The sequence below is a fragment of the Perca fluviatilis genome, chromosome 24 (assembly GCF_010015445.1).
Source record: "Perca fluviatilis chromosome 24, GENO_Pfluv_1.0, whole genome shotgun sequence".
In the NCBI taxonomy this organism is placed as follows: Eukaryota; Metazoa; Chordata; class Actinopteri; order Perciformes; family Percidae; genus Perca; species Perca fluviatilis.
The window spans coordinates 19,583,904-19,602,678 of record NC_053135.1 but is presented as its reverse complement, the minus strand read 5'-3'; the positions used below and the strand labels follow the sequence as shown (position 1 = coordinate 19,602,678).

At 43.6% G+C, this 18,775-nt stretch overlaps 1 protein-coding gene across 1 annotated transcript; it reads right to left on the bottom strand.

Annotated features, from left to right (window-relative positions):
* Positions 1-3,009: 3,009 nt before the first annotated feature.
* On the bottom strand, positions 3,010-17,144 carry LOC120554004 (neurogenic locus notch homolog protein 1-like). Its single transcript, XM_039792552.1, has 18 exons — positions 17,072-17,144; positions 15,944-16,071; positions 15,282-15,504; positions 14,957-15,094; positions 11,663-12,145; positions 10,938-11,108; positions 8,975-9,333; positions 8,167-8,659; positions 7,487-7,582; positions 7,293-7,388; positions 6,726-6,821; positions 6,524-6,619; positions 5,684-5,779; positions 5,444-5,539; positions 4,936-5,031; positions 4,285-4,380; positions 3,976-4,073; positions 3,010-3,764 (listed from the first exon to the last, which is right to left on the bottom strand). Exons 1-18 carry the CDS (start codon positions 17,142-17,144, stop codon positions 3,744-3,746), a joined length of 2,955 nt encoding a protein of 984 aa, XP_039648486.1. The 3' UTR covers positions 3,010-3,743.
* Positions 17,145-18,775: the final 1,631 nt, after the last annotated feature.

Below are 18,775 nucleotides of genomic sequence, written 5' to 3'. Positions count from 1 at the left end.
GGGAGGGGGAGGGGGCGCGCACCTGTTGTGGTCTGCAGGTTTAAATTAGGCTGCACCACAGCGGAGAGGATGGAGGGGTAACAACCGACGTTTTTTCTAGGTTTTTATGGACAATGCTTTTTGCTTTTTGTGTGTGTGTGTGTGTGCATGCTTTCTGTGTATGTGTATGTTTATGTGTGTGTGTGTGTGTGTGTGTGTGTGTGTGTGTGTGTGTGTGTGTGTGTGTGTGTGTGTGTGTGTGTGTGTGTGTGTGTGTGTGTTAAAAGAGGAGTATGTGCATGCATTCTTGATATATGGCCTAAACGCCCATTTTGGCCCATCTTGGGTGGGGGGTAAAAATATCTATGAACCTGGATGCCTTGTGAGGGTGAGCAACAGAGGTGGAAAGTAACAAATTACAATCACTTGTGTTACTCTGTCTGTCGATCATCGGGGCCCTTATCAAATCGCAATAAGTTACTTAGGGACTTTTAATTGAGAAGATTTTTATACCTGTAATTTTACCTGTAGGCCTACTTCATTAAAAGTTCATCAAAGTAATAGTACTTTTAATGGTACTGTTACGGAGAATACGTTTGTACTCTTTCCACCTCTGGGGAGTAAAAGCTCGGATGTCAGGAAACCTGTTGGTGTGTACACTTTATTCTTCACATTGGTATTATTGTTACCTCCAGAGGGCAGTAAACCCCTAATGATCATTTCTAAAAAGGTTTGTGTTCTTTCAAGGTATTGAAGACATGGGATGTTTTCACAGCGCTGGAATGTAACTAAGTACATTTACTCCAGTACTGTACTTCAGTCCAAATGTTGAGGTACTTGTACTTTACTTGAGTCTTTTCTTTTCATGCTACTTTCTACTTCTACTCCACTACATTTCAGAGAGAAATATTGGACTTTAGTTACTCCACTACATTCATCTGTTACAGCTTTAGTTACTAGTTACTTTACACATTAAGATTAATAATACAAACTATGATCAACAAATACATTATGATTTATTATGTCAGATAAGATACGACAATATAAAGTCATTGGGCTACTTAGTTTCATAAATTCAGTCATTTTTACTTGCCAAAAACTTAGAAACAGTCATACATCATGTCATCTCACACCTCTCGCAACAACGCCTCAATAAACTGGAGCTCATTCCAAACGCCACAGCCAGACACAGGAGAGAAGCTGATTGGCTCCCAGTCACAGCCAGACACAGGAGAGAAGCTGATTGGCTCCCAGTCACAGCCACACACAGGACAGAACCTGATTGGCTCCCAGTCACAGCCAGACACAGGACAGAACCTGATTGGCTCCCAGTCACAGCCAGACACAGGAGAGAACCTGATTGGCTCCCAGTCACAGCCAGACACAAGACAGAACCTGATTGGCTCCCAGTCCGTTTTAGGGTAGCTTTCAAATTTGTAAGGATGACTTTTAAGTAATTAAAGTTAATTTCTAGGGCACATTTAAACCGCTAAACTGACCAAAGGTCATTGAAATGTAAAAATAAAAGTAGAAAAAGAAAGAACGATAAGAAATTACCAATGACTCAGAACATCCTAACTTCAATTAAAGATTTCGCACAGATTGAAATAATTTGTCCCTCTCACACTCACCTAATTACGTTAATGTTGCAAACCAGTCTAGTGACACACGCTGTTTGTTACTAATAACTAGTCAGTGTGTGTGTCTGTGTGTGTCTGTGTTTTTGTTGCCTATAACAGTTCTGTTATCAAGGGTCAGCTTCACCCTAATCTGTTGTAAAAAGTCGGCCGGCTCTGTGCTGTTGGGCCATGCAGAAGCAGGAGTCAGGGAGAGGCTGGCGGAGAGGAATCCTAATTGGTCTGGAGCTAATGCACCCTCGCTAATCTTTTAATCCGCATTTCCTCTGCGCCCCTGTGGCCCTGACCCTCCGGCCGTGAACTTGTCTTGCCCCTGTAGCAAAGTCAAATGCTTCTTTAGTGCCCTGGAAACTCAGAAAACTAAAAGCATTTCATAAACAGGGGTGGAGCCAGGTGTTGTTAACATCCTGGGCTCAGCCCAAACCTAGAGCTGCAACTACCAATTATTTTCATTGTAGATTAATGTCTGGATTCTTTTCTGGATGAATGGATTAGTTACTTGTCTCTAAAATGTCTATAAATTGTGAAAAATGTAATCTGATACAGTGAGCAATTTAGAAGACAAAACCATTATATATAGTCTCAAACGGGGAACTTTTTCCGAGCCAGCAAAAAAAACACAAATACTGCAAAGCTTCATAAACAACAAACCTGATTAATGGTCATAGAAAACATCGGAAGAAATCAAAACCTTTTCTTTTTAAAGGATCTTTATTTGTTTTCTTACAAAATAACCAAATAGCAATTCTTTATTAGAAAATAATGGTTTTTTATTGGGTTAAAAGTAAAATTTTTTTTTTTTTTCTTGTTTTAGTGAGTTTTGTGTGGTTTGTGTTTTTTCTCATGTTGGCACAATCTTTGACATCGGTCCAGCATGGCGCACACGCAGCCACATTGTAAATTATTGTGCAAATATTTGGGTAAATTGAAGGTGCGCAGTTGCGCACCTTCAATTTACCCAAATAGTTACAGTTGCGCACCTTCAATTTACATCCGTACGTACATTAGACTCAGATTATTATTCTAAGTGTCTGACATCATTATGGAAAGGATCCCTACAGAGATAGAGCTTTTAGTTAAAGAGTAAGATCCTTTTTTTAAACATAAAAACATCCGCGAAATTGTGATCCCTAAACCCACCAGACTCCATGTAAATAATCAGGACTTTTATCATCGTAAAACACACTTCATTCAAAGTGGACAGAAACTAAATAAAACTACCAAAAGCCGTCTTGGTTCATCTTTCCACTGTTCCAACAATCACCACTCTGGTTTGGTTGAAATAAACCCTTAATTCACCCATTTACATGTGGAGATATGCTGGCTCTATACACACTAAAAGTCCTGATTATTTACATGGAGTCTGGTGGAGTTTGGTGATGGTGATTTCGGGGCAGTTTCATGTTAAACTAAAAGGATCTTAGAGCTTTTAGTTAAAGAGTAAGATCCTTTCTATAATGTTGTCAGACACTTAGAATAATAATATGAGTCTCTCAGCAGCAACAATAGAACTTTTAGTGGACTCTAACTGCTGCTGAATATCTGTCCCGTATGGTTACATTATAGCTGCTGTTTACAGCGTTCTCGCTTAATACTGGACCAGTTTCAAAGGTTGTTGCTCCAAAGGTACAACAACACGGGAACATAGGGTCCAGGTTTAAAAAAAACAACAACCTGAAATTACCCTTTAAGATACAGTATATACAACAAGAAATATGTGACAATATAAAACAACCAAATAAATAAATACTCATACAGAGGTTTGTAGTTTGAACCTGAACACAATGGAACTTCCAGTTAAAAACTCTCCCCAACTGCAGTTTTGAAATGATTAGCCTGACCAGTGCATGGAATAGCTGCTTGTAAAGTCCTGATCACAACCCAGGTGTTTGCTTCATGTATGGAAGAAGAGAAAACGGTGCCACAGACTTTTATAACGTTATGTAGGAGTCTGGAGAAAGAAGCATTGTGGACGTCTTTATCTCTGTCAAGTACAAGGCGAGATAGTCTCAGAGAGACTTTTATTTCCCAGTGGAGAGACATTTCGGGCTTTTCTACTGACGATGCTCCGTTTCATCGGAAGGTTGAATTATCGGCGCGGATTGAACTCTGGCTGTTTGTTGGGCCTCAACCTCGGGGGATAGGGAGCTGAAAAACAACAAGGTTTTAGAATGACTGACACAGATGCACACCGAGAAGCAACAAAAATGTCAATGTTTTTATTGATTTATTTAACGTAAAAATGCATTCCTTCCTAAAGTGGAAAACCTAAAAAACTAGAAGAAGCAGCAACGATGCCAGGTGGTGTTTGTTTTGTGAGTGATTGAAATGTGGAGCTCCGAGTTTCAGTCCTTCTTACCCTCGTGGAGCAGAGAGCGGCGGAGGATCCGCTCCGGCAGGCGCAGACGTTGGGCCGGACGCACCGGCTGCCGTAGAGACACTTCTGTTCACAGTGAGCTGAGACACAAACACAGAAACCAAGTCCTGGAAGGTTCATGAATGCTTAGGAATTTACTGTAATATATAAGTGTATATAAAGAGGAATTATGTATAGTTATGTTTGCAAGAAAGAACATTGTTAGTTATACTTGTTTTATTTTGTCTGGAAGTGTTGAATGTGTTTTGTGTGGACCCCAGGAAGAGTAATAAAATCCAATCTGATACTCACGGATGTGACACAGCGTGCCGCACCATCCCGCGGCGCAGCGGCAGGCGTTGGCTCCCACACACTCGCCTCCGTTCAGACATGTCTGCAGACAGCTGGCTGGGGGGGCGACACAACACTCCACACGTCAGGACACCGTCACACCCAAGAAAAAGTTGACTATACGCTGCTATAAAAAGGTTTGTTCTCAATGTTTTTGTAGCTTTTTTTTTTGTGTATAATTGTTTGTATATTATTACTCAACTTCTCAAAGGGCCAGACATGTTTGGTTCATTAACATGCAAACTAAATATAAAAAAATATCTCTGACTGTATTACTGCATGTCTCATAAAGTCTTCTCACATACAGTTTGGTCCACATAAAGCCCCAAAAAGTCTGCAAAAAGTTCCTCAGCCATCATAGAAAAAAGCGCAAATAAAAGTAAAAAAAAACTAGGCGGGCCAAAATGTATTGTTTTGCATTATATCGTTTGTTTCTGGACAGACAGACTTCACGATTCAAAAGCAAGTTTTGGTGTCGATTTGGGATAGCACAGAGAGGTAAAGACAGGCAGTCTGAGGTTTTCAGGTACTGACACTGATGCATCATGGGATCCAAGCGATTGAATATAAAGAACCTGTGTCTGTTACGGATCTGGTTCTTGTAGTACTCACGTTTATCACAGATCTTTCCTCGCCAACCTGACGGACAATCGCAAACATCTGGAGCGACACACCTGCCACCGTTCATACACACGGGCTCACACACGCCTGCAGACGGAGAGGAGGGATGAAGAACAACATTGCAGGACCAAATAACCAACCAACAGACGCATTCACTTCCTGTTGTGAGTTGGTCTCAGTTGGATGTGAGTGAACTTTGACCCCGGAAAGTGTGTGCCAACAGCTACTATTTCTAAGAATAGTCTCATTCATGTATTGATTTGATCATGGATGGATTATGAGACAATGGGCCCCTGGGCACAGATCTGTCAGGACCCCCCCCCCCCATCATTTAGTGTCTCTTTGTGATGGTTTTGCATCTCTGTAGTCAATGTGTGTTTGTGTATGTTTGTGGACAGAGAGAAGGATAAATAAGAGGATTAAACGGTCATTAGTGATGGAAATACATTTGACAAACAAGTGACGATGAGGAGAAAGATGATGAGGAAGAAAGACTGACTTCTCTCGCATCGCCTCCCGATGTATCCCTGCAGACAGGAGCACACGTTGTTTCTTATACACCGGCCGCCGTTCTTACAGGGAGGACTGCAGAACGCTGGAGGACAAACAATGAAGAACAAGTTAGTGAAGTTAGTGATCACAATGTCTTTTAAACTACACCTTGGTAATGGGACTTAAGAATATCTCAAAGAATGGTGGAACTACTGACTGACTTGTTGATTGACTGATGTAAATGTACCGTTCTGACACTGCAGCCCGTAGAAACCGTGAGGACACTCGCAAGTATTGGGCCGAACACACCAACCTCCGTTTAGACACACGGGCGAGCAGAGAGCTGGAGAGAGAGAGACGAGAGCATCAGCACTGAGAGGTCAGTTCACACACACACACACACACACACGCATACCACACGCACGCACACAGGCAAGCTCACACACACACACGCACGCATACCACACGCGCACACACGCAAGCTCACACACACACACGCATGCATACCACATGCGCACACAGGCAAGCTCACACACACACACGCACGCACGCATACCACACGCACACACATGCACACAGGCAAGCTCACACACACACACACACACGCGCACACACGCACACAGGCAAGCTCACGCACACACACGCACGCATACCACACACGCACACATGCACACAGGCAAGCTCGCACACACGCACGCACACACTCGCACGCATACCGCACGCACACACATACACAGGCAAGCTCACACGCATACAGCACACACACGCACGCACACAGGCAAGGTCACACACACACACACATGCACGCATACCACACACAGGCACACACACACACGCACACAGGCAAGCTCGCACGCACACACACACACAGGCAAGCTCACACGCACGCATAGTGCACGCACATACACAGGCAAGCTCACACACACAAATGCATGCATACCGCACGCACACACACGCACGCATGCACGCACACAGGCAACTCGCACACACACAGGCAACCCCGCACACACGCACGCATACCACACGTCCGAACACAGGCAAGTGCACGTGCACACACACACACACACACACTCTGAAACCCACTCACCAGTCTCACAGGTCGGCCCGGTCCAGCCTGTCGGACACCGGCACTCGTCTGGAGACACACACTGGCCTCCGTTGTGACAGTGGCGGCTGCACACCACTACGATCAACAACAATAACAAACAATCATCACAAACATGATAGGAAGAGCAAAGAAAATGTAAATGATTATGAAAAAACCAGTAGATGCCAGTAACTGAACTCACTGGTCTCACATCGAGGTCCAACAAACCCGTACGGACATGAACAGGTGTGCAGTCCCACACAGGTGCCTCCGTTTTCACACGGTAACCTGCACAGAGCTGCACAGATGCATTTCATTAGTTATATCATTTCTAAATGCTTCATAGCTATTGAATACTTACATCTTTGTGAAATGTAATTGTTTATAATCTCTACTTGATATAGTTTCTACCGTGATTTAAGAACTTTCTTCTATGTGTATTTCTATTACTATGGGAAGATGCAGATGTTTATAGATGTTACTGATGACATCTGTGACTGGATTAACTGGGAACCAATTGCTATCTTAATTATGAATCATATTTCTGTATCTCTCCCTCAACAGTCGCGTCAGATGGCCGCCCACCACCAGCCAGGTTCTGTCTGAGGTTTCTGTCTGTTTAAAGTAAGTAAAGTAACCAAATGTTTGCTCTTCAGGGTGAATTGTTGGGTCTCTGTAAATTATAGAGTGTGGTCAAGTGTACTGAGATAACTTCTGTTTTGATTTGACACTATATAAAATAAAGAAATAACAAGGAGGCGAGCGTTACCTTCCTGACAGGTTTCTCCGTGAAACCCTCCGAGACAGCGACACACGGCGGGCGCAACGCAAACACCTCCGTTCATACAGTCCGGCTCACAGATTGCTAAGAAAATACAGATAAACAAACAATAACAATAGCAAATAAATAAATAGAGAGAAATAATATCTAATCTAATTACACAAGTCTTTTGTTGGGTTAACCTGTCTGGCATTCAACTCCAGTGTAGCCTGGCTTGCAGCGGCACGTGTTGGGCGCGGCACACTCCATGTTCCGACCACACGTATGCCTGCAAACAGCTTGAAAGACAAACAGTGGAGATGTTAAACCTGTTTGAATGCAAAAAGCCTCAAAAACGTTGACAAAAACGGCAACAAAGGTGACAAAAGCTTAGATAAAAGCCACAAAAACTATAAAAAAGGTGACAAAAATGTCGGAAATAAGGCGACATAAATTTTGACAAAGGAAGCAAATGTTCGAAACAAAACACAAAAACTTTGAAAAAAGCAACCAAGTATTAATAAAGTCCACAAAAACGTTAAAAAAAGGCAATAAAAATGTCAAAGACAGTCAACAACAAATGGGCAAATGGATAAAACGCCAAAAGGCAACAAAAACGGTGAAAAAAAAAAAAAAGCGCCAGTAAAATCGGAAAAACATCAATAAAGTCAAAAAAAGCGCCAAAAACAAAGAAGCAAAAATCACAAAATCCCTGAAAAATGTAAAAAACGTTGAAAACCATCACCACAAACGTGGGCGAATAGGTTCCACTTTGGGAATAAAAAACCCAGATGACCCCTAGTGAAAGTGTCCGGGCCCAGCTCCTCCTCAGCTTCACCGTAAACGTTGTGCTCAGTTATGATGATGGTTGCACGAGCGTTACCTCGACAGGCTCGTCCGTCTCCGGTGTATCCTACAGGACACCTGCCGCAGCGGAACCCCTCATCCCAGGCTGGTTCACACGGGACGCCGGGGAAACATGGGCGGTCGGCGCAGGTTTTCACATGTTTGTCGGCCGTTGTTCCACTCCTAACCCCTGGCTGGATGGAGGGGGCTCTTTGTAGCTGAGAGCTGTACACCGTCTTGCCCGGCGTTGTGAACGCCAGCACCTCTGGGCCTTCAGATCCAGGCACGGCCTCATCTCCATCTGCAGAGAACTCTGACTCAGACAGCGAGTACGACAGAGCGGTGAGGGCCGCTGTCAGGGGGAGGGCAGGTCTGGCAGGGGTCCAGGGTTTGGTTTGGGTGGATGCCAGATGTTTGAGCTGGGGCTGGGTTGGCTGTTTGGACTGCGTTACCTTGCCAGACTGAGTAGATAGGTGAGGAGAGCGCGGTGTTACCTTCGAAGATGTGGCACCAGTCAATGCTGCTTCAGACTGATGGGAGACAATCATAGAATCAAGGTGATTAGATGTTCATGTCAGAGATTCCAGTTTGAGACTCGCACAACCAGTGACGTCAGACTTGACTTAAGACTCGGACTTGAGATGCGGGACTTGTGAACAATCTTTATTTTTTATTGAGCGTTTTGTTTGTTTGTCAAACTTGTGGTAGTCGATCTACGTAATCATTTATGTCCCGCTGGTTGCCGCTGCAATAATTATTAACGTTAGACTCTAACTCAGTCTTGACTTGGACTCTAGCTCAAAGACACCTATACATCAAAGACAGTAGAAAAGTGGTCACGTTACCTTGGAGACCGTCACACTGGGCACCAGAACCTTCTCGGAGATAGTTGTGCTAGATCTGGTGTACGTCCTGGCGTCTGATCTGAGGTCAGCACTGTGGAGGGCGCCGACTGATGTTCTGGCAACATCTCTTGAAGCAACAGTGACCGCCTCTCTCCTCTCCGTCCCGCCTCCCCTCCCCGAAGCGGGAACCTGGCGTGGAGCATTCTCTCGGTTGGCTCTGGTGACGGACCATGACAGGTGTTTGATGCCGTGCCTGGTGGGCAGGTTGGGCAGGTGCAGCTGTGAGACTTTGCCGCTGCCTCCTTGCGGGGAGCGGCCGGTCTTGACAACAGCCTGCTGCTGAGGAAGGTGATTGGATGCTGAGAAAAGACGGGAAGTGACAACAGTGACTCGGGCAAATTAACTAGTTTGGAAGATCCGTTTAATCCTTTTAAAATTTTCAAGGTTCACCATTAAAATACAAGTCAGCTGGAAACATTCAAATTCAGCAAAAGACGATGTTTTCTGTCAACTCACGGAGCTAACATGTAGCTTCATTAGGTAGCAATCTACACCTGATAATATTTGCAAGCAACACGTGCCATTTAAGCCAGCAAATCAACAAACCAACCCTATTTCCTTATATTATGGTGTGGAAGTGACTGATGGGAACAAAAATCTTTGAAACTGGTCCAGTATTGAGAGAGAACGTTGTGAGCAGCAGCTGTGAACCGGGCTGCAATGTAACCTTATAGGACAGATGTTTAGCAGCAGTTAGCGTCCACTAAAAGTTCTGACAGACTCCGATTATTATTCTGAGTGTCTGACAACATTATGGAAAGGATCCTTACATAGATAGACCTTTTTTCAAAACCGTATAATCCTCTTTGTTTAACCAGAAACTGCCCCAAGATCGCTATTACTAAACCTACCAGACTCCATGTAAATAAACAATATTTTTAACGTCAGTAGAGCCAGAACATTTTCACGTGTAATCGATAAATTATTTGTTTATTTCAACCAAAACTAGAGTTGTGATTGTTGCAAAAGCGGAAAGACGAACCAAGACAGCTTTTGATAGTTTTATTTAGTTTCTGTCGACTGTCGAAGTGTGTTTAATCATGATAACATGACTGTTTCTTTACATGGAGTCTAGTCGCTTTTGTGAACACAAAATAACAATGTTTTTTTGCTGTTTTATAATGCCCAATAACTTACATTGTAGCTTGTTCTGCAGACTGCAGCCATCTCACTTAATACTGGACCAATGTCAAAGATGTTTGTTCCCATCAGTAACATAGGAAAATAGGGTCCAGGTTGAAGAAAAAACTATGTTACCCTTTAATGTTGTAAACTGCTTACATGTTGTGCAAAAATAGTATATAATAAAGTCAAAAGTGGAAAAGAAGAGAAAGCTGTTTAAATGCTGGCATGTTGGACAATAGTTCTTACAGGCACTGATTTTAGTAGAGCTCTTCAGAACCATTTTGCAAACTGATTTAAGTGATCCATGTCATATTTGAGGCTGACTGACTCATCTGCATTAACACTTTGTTCAGTCTTGTGACTTTCCAGACCAACACGATCCACAGTAAAGGGATTTCAGTTGGAATCAAACTGTCTCTTCTGAGTAATTAGAAACCCCTCCGCTCCCCTCGTGAGAAAATAGCATTTAGCAGTCTTCTGTTGTAACTCTGCGGCCGGATGTCTACTCAAAAAACTAAGTACCAAAGGCAGTCTCCAGCAAAAAAATGGCATTCTTTCCAACCACGAAAAACATATAAAACAACATCAGAGAAACCAGAACATAATTAGAACAACATCTATAAAGTGGACCACAATGTTCATCACTGACACGTTTACATCAAACTCATTTTGTCACGGTTTGATTTTTTTTCATATTTTCTTTTGGAGATGTCACAAGTAGGTGTCAGAGCTGTTTCTTACAAAACTGCTAAATAAAACCCAGAAAAGAATTGCTTACCTGCCTTGGCGTTCTTCATGCAGACCCGTCCGTTGCCGTAAAGGCCGGGCGGGCAACGGCCGCAGACGTAGCCCACGTGTGGCGGCCTGCGGTTGATGCATTGAACCCCGGGGAAGCAGGGCCTGCTGGCACACGTAGCGGACACATTCACAACCGGAGACTGACCAGATCCTGAGAGACACAAACTGGGATCAGTGCTGTATGTGTCATCATCGTAGCAGCCAAGCAGAGTAGGGCCTTCTACGCGTCCATTAGGAAGTTTCTTCTTATCATATTTTCCTCTAAACATGTTTTGGTAACACCTTATGTTACATGAATTATTGAAATACCTTAATTGATGTATTAATTAACGTATTGTTCCTGCATTAATGGGGCGGCTGTGGCTAAGTGGTAGAGAGGTCGCCTGCCAATCGGAAGGTTGGTGGTTCGATCCCTGGCCCTGCAGTTCCATGCCTTGGGCAAGATACTGAACCCCGATGCTGCGCCATCGGAGTGTAAACGTGTGTGAATGTTTATCTGATGAGCAGGTGGCACCTTGTATGGCAGCCTCGGCCACAGTGTATGAATGTGTGTGAATGGTGAGTGGTTCCTGTACTGTGTTAAAGCGCTTTGAGTAGTCATTAAGACTAGAAAAGCGCTATATGAAAAACAGTCCATTTACATTAAGTCATGCATGACTTAGTGTAAATCCAGTTGGTAGACATTGTTGGAAACGTTGGGCTTACCTGAAGCTGATCCGCCACTTCTCGAAGGTGGGGCTACAGTGGATGTCTTGGCAATAGTGTTGCTGATTTTGGGCTGATCAGGCTTGACTCGCTCCGGTGTCGTTCCTGAGACATTGTTGAAAGTGTCCGTGTTAGACGTGGATGGGTGAAGTTTAATTCCTGGGCTTCTTCTCAAAGCATTAGTGTTTGTTTGGGACAGGATTGGTGTAACTGCTGTGATGCTCTTGTTAGTTTCTGCCTGAGTGAGTGTCGGGTTCAGACTCATTCCTGGAATCCGTCTCCAAGTAGTGGTCTTAGTTTGTGATCGGTTCGGATCAATCCTTGGAATAGTCTTCTCAGCCTTTGTCTGCGGGGAGCTACCACTTGAGGTCTTCCGGAAAGTGTCTGTCTTTCCTATGGGTGGCTGCTGTAGAACATCTGGTATTTTGTAGAGCGTCGTACGAGAAGCAGATGTGGGAGGGACAGGGACTGACCTGGCGACTGCTGTATGAAGAAAAAACAGATTATTATTTAGTTTGCCTTTTATCTGACGCTCTGGAATCACTTGTCTCCTGGAAGGGTCAAAAGGTTGTTTTTTTAATAACAAGACAGACGCTCAGCATGAGATGAGACTTTTGGGACGAGTTTGTGTAAAGATCTCAACGAGGCACGACTACCACTCGCAGCCTATCACATTTTACGAGCCACGTGCATAGCAGGAAACACTGACAGCAGGTCAAACAAACCTGACTCTGATTTATCCTGCGTTAGCTCGGCAAACATGTCTTGCTTGTATCGAATACAGCAGAGGCAGATTACATTGTCACAAAGTAATTCTCGAAGAGTTTTAAAACGGAGCTTATTTCTTCTGATCTTTAGAAAACTACTTCAGTAGCATTTGTAGTTTTAAGGAGACGTGCTGTCTATTAACTTGTCGTTCTAATCGTCTTAAACGACGCATGGTGGCATTGGTTTTTCTTGCCTTTCTGTATTCAGTTTTTAATTGAATTTATTGGAAAGAAAGCCCCTTCAGGTGGTCCCCCCGGTGCAGCTCCTGATGGCCCCGTGACACATGAAGTTGTGCATATTTTGCACCAAACTAAACAAGGACGTGATCCTAAAGTCCCTTTGTTGAAGATCAGAGAACTGAAGAGTAAAGACAAACCAAAAGAGCATGAGGGAATCCAAGGAAGTTCCATAAAAATTACAACAAAACTATACATTGCTGACAGTAATTTATGCTGTGTGCTTCGTTGTGAGCCAAATATTCCATTAGGGACGATAATGTCTTTAAACGTACACCTCGGTGTGACTCACTTCATCTAGATTAGGGGCTACGGGCCAGACTGGAAAACAACAATCACATCAAGGGCATGTATAGTTTACTGAAATGCTTTCATTTAGGAGAAAATGTCAAATATTTGCATGTCTCATATAGTTTTCTCACTTACAGTTTGGGCCTTATAAAGCCCCAAAAAAGTCAGCAAAAAAGTTACTTAGCCATGATAGAAAAAAGGGACAAAACTGTTGAAAAAAGCAACAAAAAAAGCTGGAAAAAGTGTCAAAAAACATTAAAGAAAGCGCCTAAAGCATTGAAGGAAAGCACCAAAACCGTTGAAAAAAGCAATAATAATATGCCAAAAAACGTCGGAAAAACTAACAAAAACGTAGGAAAAAAGCAACATAAACTTGGTAGGCCAAAAATTGATATGCGGGCTGGTTCAAAGTCTGCGAGGGGCTGGGTTTGGCCCCCGGGCCTCGGGTTTGACACACGTGATCTAGATAGTCCCAATACAAACGCAAACACTGGAGAGCATTTGCAACTGCTATCAGCCCCAGGTTTGTGTTAAAGCCATGCATTAACTTTAAATACACAAGGTCTGCATTTATTTGCCGTGCACCCTGTCGAACGTTGTGTTGTGCACCACAGCGATGGCAGCCAATCACAAACGTTATTCTCTGTGAACCTGTCACCACCCCGAAGGGCCGATCAGCGGTTAGATTGCAGAAAACTTTAACCCAGAACAGAGTGTATCTGTAACTGAGTCGAGTCCTCTCACTAACCACTGCCTGACAAATAAAGCCTCCAACAATGATTTAGAAAAGTCTTTAAGTTACGCAGCCTTGCAGCATTCACTGGAGTTGTTCACTGTGAAGCAGCAACATCAGGAGCTTTATAGACATCAGACGTATCATTTAGTATTTGCAACTTTTAGTGCTCACACTTTAGTTCATGATTGAGCGATTCAAGCTTCGCTGGAAGCATTTTTTCCTCCCACAGCGGCAGCGTTTTCAAATCATTAACTCCAGTTAGCAGTCACTGCATTTCAAAGTGAGCACACGGAGGGAGACAGCGGTATCATCTGGTTTCCATTCAACATAAGTACTGTATCTCTGCCGAGACAAACTATTTCACCTCCACGTTCCGGGAGGTTAGCTGACGCTCTTATACAACAACGGCAGAGAAATATTCACGTTTTTTTGGAGTCGCGTGCAAATAATCAAATTTTAAAAAGCTGATTTTTTTTAATTCGCGAGACCTTAGAACCATTTCAAAGAACAGAAGTATCTGATAAACTCCTGTTATGGCCGTTAATGAGATCCAGGTTTGGGGGGTCAGAGCTTTGTCATCATTTATGAGGGGTAGGGGCGGACGGTTTCTGTCTCTCTTTAGGTGGCAGGAGGGAAAATGAGTCATCCTCAACATTTGTTGTGTTCTGATTTCAGAAAGACAGTTGGAGACTGTTAGAAAGGGAAACATTTGTCGGAAAAAGTAACAAAAACATTGAAAAACAAGCCAAAAAGCGCCTAAAAAAGTGGAAAGAAAACATATAACATATATCATGTTATTCCCAAATGATGCTCAGATATTTTGGCATGGAAAAATAGTTTAGATAGCTGGAGCATCCTCCCGAACCAGTCTCAACATTCTCTGATCTTAACTAATAGTCAAAATAATTCATAATTTCTGCTTTTCTCAAAAATGAGGTATAATGTCATTTAAATTAGGTTTATGGACCATGAATAAAAAGAGCGCTGAAAAAAGTGACAAAATGTTTCAAAAAAGTTGAACCCAAAGTTACACCCTTGCAACAAGTTCATGGTCGACAACACGTGGGTTGAAACATATATATTTTTAAATGATTCCGTGTTATATTTAAGGGTACTTTGCTAAGATACAGTTTACTTTTATTGATGCACGCTGATGATTAACATGCGAGCTTTGTCTCACCAGCTGTCCTGATAAAAAGGTAAATTAAGCCACAGTTGTGTCATATCACACCTTAAACATTGGCTCAGTACGCTCATGCTTACCTGTACATACTGTCCCATTTCCCAGCATGCCTTTGGGGCATGGGCCGCAGCCATAGGAACCGAAGCTGTTGAAGCACTGGACTCCTGGGAAACACGGCTTCCTTTCACACTCATTGATATCTTCCAGGCATGTTACACCTGCAACAACAATAAACACACAGGGAATGGTTTCTCCAATCCTAAACCATACCTGTCATATGTGCTGGAAGAGAAAGAAAAGACTCAAGTAAAACATTTGGGTAGAGTACTGGAGTAAATGTACTTAGTGACTTTCCACCACAGCCTGTGATTGATCCTCCACGCCTCCGAACGTGTAACTTCTTACCTCTCAGCCCCGTGGGACACTGGCAGCGGTACCCGCCGCCGGCTGCGTTGATGCATCTGCCGACCGTGCATGGCGCTGAGAGACATCCGTCCGCGTCCTCGCCACAGAGATCGCCCTGCGTTCCCTCGGGACACACACACAGGTACGTCCCGCTGCCGGCTGGGAAACTGACGTCCGTCACGCAGGTACCTCCGTTCTGACAGCCACACGGCACCACGTCAATCTGTTATAGAGGGAAACGCAGCGCTGGAATGTAACTAAGTACATTTACTCCAGTACTGTACTTAAGTCCAAATGTTGAGGTACTTGTACTTTACTTGAGTCTTTTCTTTTTCGACATACTATACTATGACTTTATGTTTCATCTTCCCTCTGCTCTTCTTCTCCAACCCTACCTCTGCGGGGGGGGGGGCGGGCGCCGCCGCCCTCCCCCCCCCCCGCAAAACAATAGAGGGCCCCCCCCTCTTTTTTTTTCGAGGAGAGACCCCCCTCAAGAGGAGGGGGGGGGGGGAAAAAAAAGGGGGGTGCTCCCTCCTGGGGGGGCGGCTGCGGGCCGCGCCCCGGGAGAGGAAAAAAGGAAAGGGGGGGGGGGGGGGGGCGGGGGGGGGGGGGGGGGGGGGGGACCGGAGGGGGGGGGGGGGGGGGGGGGGGGGCCCCCGCGCCCCCTCCTCCAGCTGGAAGAGGAGCGCTGAGCCCTCGGGGTCCGATGCTGCCAACTGGAAGACAAAGTTCTCTCCGGCGAACGTCCGCAGGCGGCTCTGGGGCCGGAGGAACGCCGGCGGCTCGTTGACTGGAGACAGAGGATCAAAACGTGAGTCCAGAGTACAAATAGAAGCACATGCTGAAAGCAACAAAAATTTTAGAAAACGACCAAAACAAGTTACAAAAACACTGAAAAAAAGAGACACAATCATCGAAAAGATGCGACAGAAACATCATGAAAGCTACAAAAAAAATTTCAAAAAAGCAACAAAACGTCGCAAAAAGCGACAAAAATGTCGAAAAAGTAGGGCTGCTCCCTCTTAGTGGATTAGTGGACTAATCGGTGGTTTTGGTCTTAGCCAACTTAGATCTCTTTAGTCCATTAGTCATGTCTGATGTTTTCATGCTGAATGACTTATTTCCAAGAAACGTACGAGCTCATCTCTGGTAAACACAAGAATTAAAGTGGTGCTTTAGCATGACTCTTTGTGGAGAAACTCAGATTTACAGATCTGTCGATTAAATCAACTAATCCATTAGTCGATACAATTGAATGAGTGTTAGTCGACTAAGAATTTCTTCAATCGAGCAAAGCCCTACAAAAAAGTTAAACACAAGTATCAAAAGCGTCCACAAATGCTGGAAAAAGTGACAAAACATCAAAAACAAAGCGTCACACATCGATGACATCATGCTCCTTTAGTCCAGGTTATTCCCATTTTTTTTACCCTTCCATCTAAAAGTCTTGTTGTTTTGTGATGACAGAATGTAAAGACAGTTGGAGAACGCAGATACAAAACAAGATGTAAAAAACAAGAAAAAAACTATGGAATAATGACAAAAATGACTATAACATCAGAAAAAGCTACAAAAATGTCAAAAAAACATTTTAAAAAAGCGACATTGAAAAACATTGACTAAGCAACATGTTATGTTTTTACCATCACAACTACAAGTCTTGTATGTATTGTATATTGTTTTGATGACAGAATCTACTTCCTGTCCTGAAATAATCTCTTGACAAGCGTTTGGCAGAAACATCCATCCAGGCTGTTCCTGGAAGAACCGACACACAGGGGGTTTCCAACTTTTCTGTCCGAATGGAGCTCTCAATAGCGGATACTTAAACAAGATCATGTAGCGTCCACTAACTGAGATCATGCTTCCCCCCACAGATGTTAAATAGGAAGAAAGTGACGGTAATCCCAGGAAACACCTGCTCAGCATGACGCCCATATGTTCAGAAACTGATTAATAAGATTATTGCTATTACTGAATTCCTAACCGAACTCTTTAGAAAGATCTCGCAGATTTTGATCTGAATAAAACTATGAACAGCCGTCTTGGTTCATCTTTCCACTGTTCCAACAATCACCACTCTGGTTTGGTTGAATAAACCCTTAATTCACCCATTTACATGTGGAGATATGCTGGCTCTATACACGCTAAAAGTCCTGATTATTTACATGGAGTCTGGTGGAGATATGCTGGCTCTATACACGCTAAAAGTCCTGATTATTTACATGGAGTCTGGTGGAGATATGCTGGCTCTATACACGCTAAAAGTCCTTATTATTTACATGGAGTCTGGTGGAGATATGCTGGCTCTATACATGCTAAAAGTCCTGATTATTTACATGGAGTCTGGTGGAGATATGCTGGCTCTATACACGCTAAAAGTCCTGATTATTTACATGGAGTCTGGTGGAGATATGCTGGCTCTATACACGCTAAAAGTCCTGATTATTTACATGGAGTCTGGTGGAGATATGCTGGCTCTATACACGCTAAAAGTCCTGATTATTTACATGGAGTCTGGTGGAGTTTGGTGATGGTGATTTCGGGGCTGTTTCATGTTAAACTAAAAGGATCTTACTCTTTAACTAAAATGTCTATCTCTGTAGCGATCCTTTCCATAATGTTGTCAGACACTTATAATAATCTGAGTCTGTCAGCGGCAACAACAGAACTTTTAGTGGACGCAGACTGACGCTGAACATTTTTTTACCGTTTTAGATCGGTTCACAGCTGCCGGTTACAGCGTTCTAGCTCAATACTGGACTAATTAAAAGTTTGTTGTTCCCTTCAGACACTTCCACACAATGACATGGGGACATAGGGACCAGGGCATGCTGGGAAACTTAAACCTCCACTCCTTTGATCTGCTGATGGGGACAAACAGGACCGCAGCTGGACAGCTACCACGGTAACAGACTACCACGGTAACAGCCTACCGCTGCACTGATGCAGCAAAATAAATACTTTTTCACACTGTCTACACTACTACACTTTGGTTAAAAAACAGGTTTTTGACGGGGTTTTATGAGGTTTTGCAACCAGGACAAAGTGCAGTGTTACAGCAAACCCAACCAAATTAAAAATGTACCGTCTGCCGAGCTATAGGTGTGAAAGTGCCCTCTTATTTGTACCTTGATTGACAGACCAGGTGAATTTGGAGGTGTCCGGGTCACAGAGGAGGCAGGGGCTGCTGGGGCTGGGGACTCGGTCTGCGAAACACATCCCCTCGATGTTACACGTCCTCTCCTGGCAACCACAGACGGAGAGCAACAACAGGTTGGTTTCATATTCACGCAACGTTGTTAAAAATGCTGACCGCTTCCAGAATTTACAACATTATAAAACACACATTTTTCAAGTTTGTGTTGTTTTTCTCTGGAGAATCAGGTACATAACAAGAAATCAGCTCTAGATATTCAGGGTTTTTCCTGCCGGTATAAGTTTTAGGTGCAGCAGCCGAGCTGTTTTTGTCAGCTGAATGAATGGGAAATGTG

Excerpts from the sequence above, each read along its gene's own strand:
- LOC120554004 (XM_039792552.1), bottom strand. The coding sequence starts at position 17,144 with ATGATCTCAGTTAGTGGACGCTACATGATCTTGTTTAAGTATCCGCTA. Across the intron at positions 8,660-8,974 it reads CCAGTGTGACGGTCTCCAAG|TCTGAAGCAGCATTGACTGG; the intron begins GTAACGTGACCA and ends GTCTCCCATCAG. Across the intron at positions 4,381-4,935 it reads AGGAAAGATCTGTGATAAAC|CCAGCTGTCTGCAGACATGT; the intron begins GTGAGTACTACA and ends TCGCCCCCCCAG.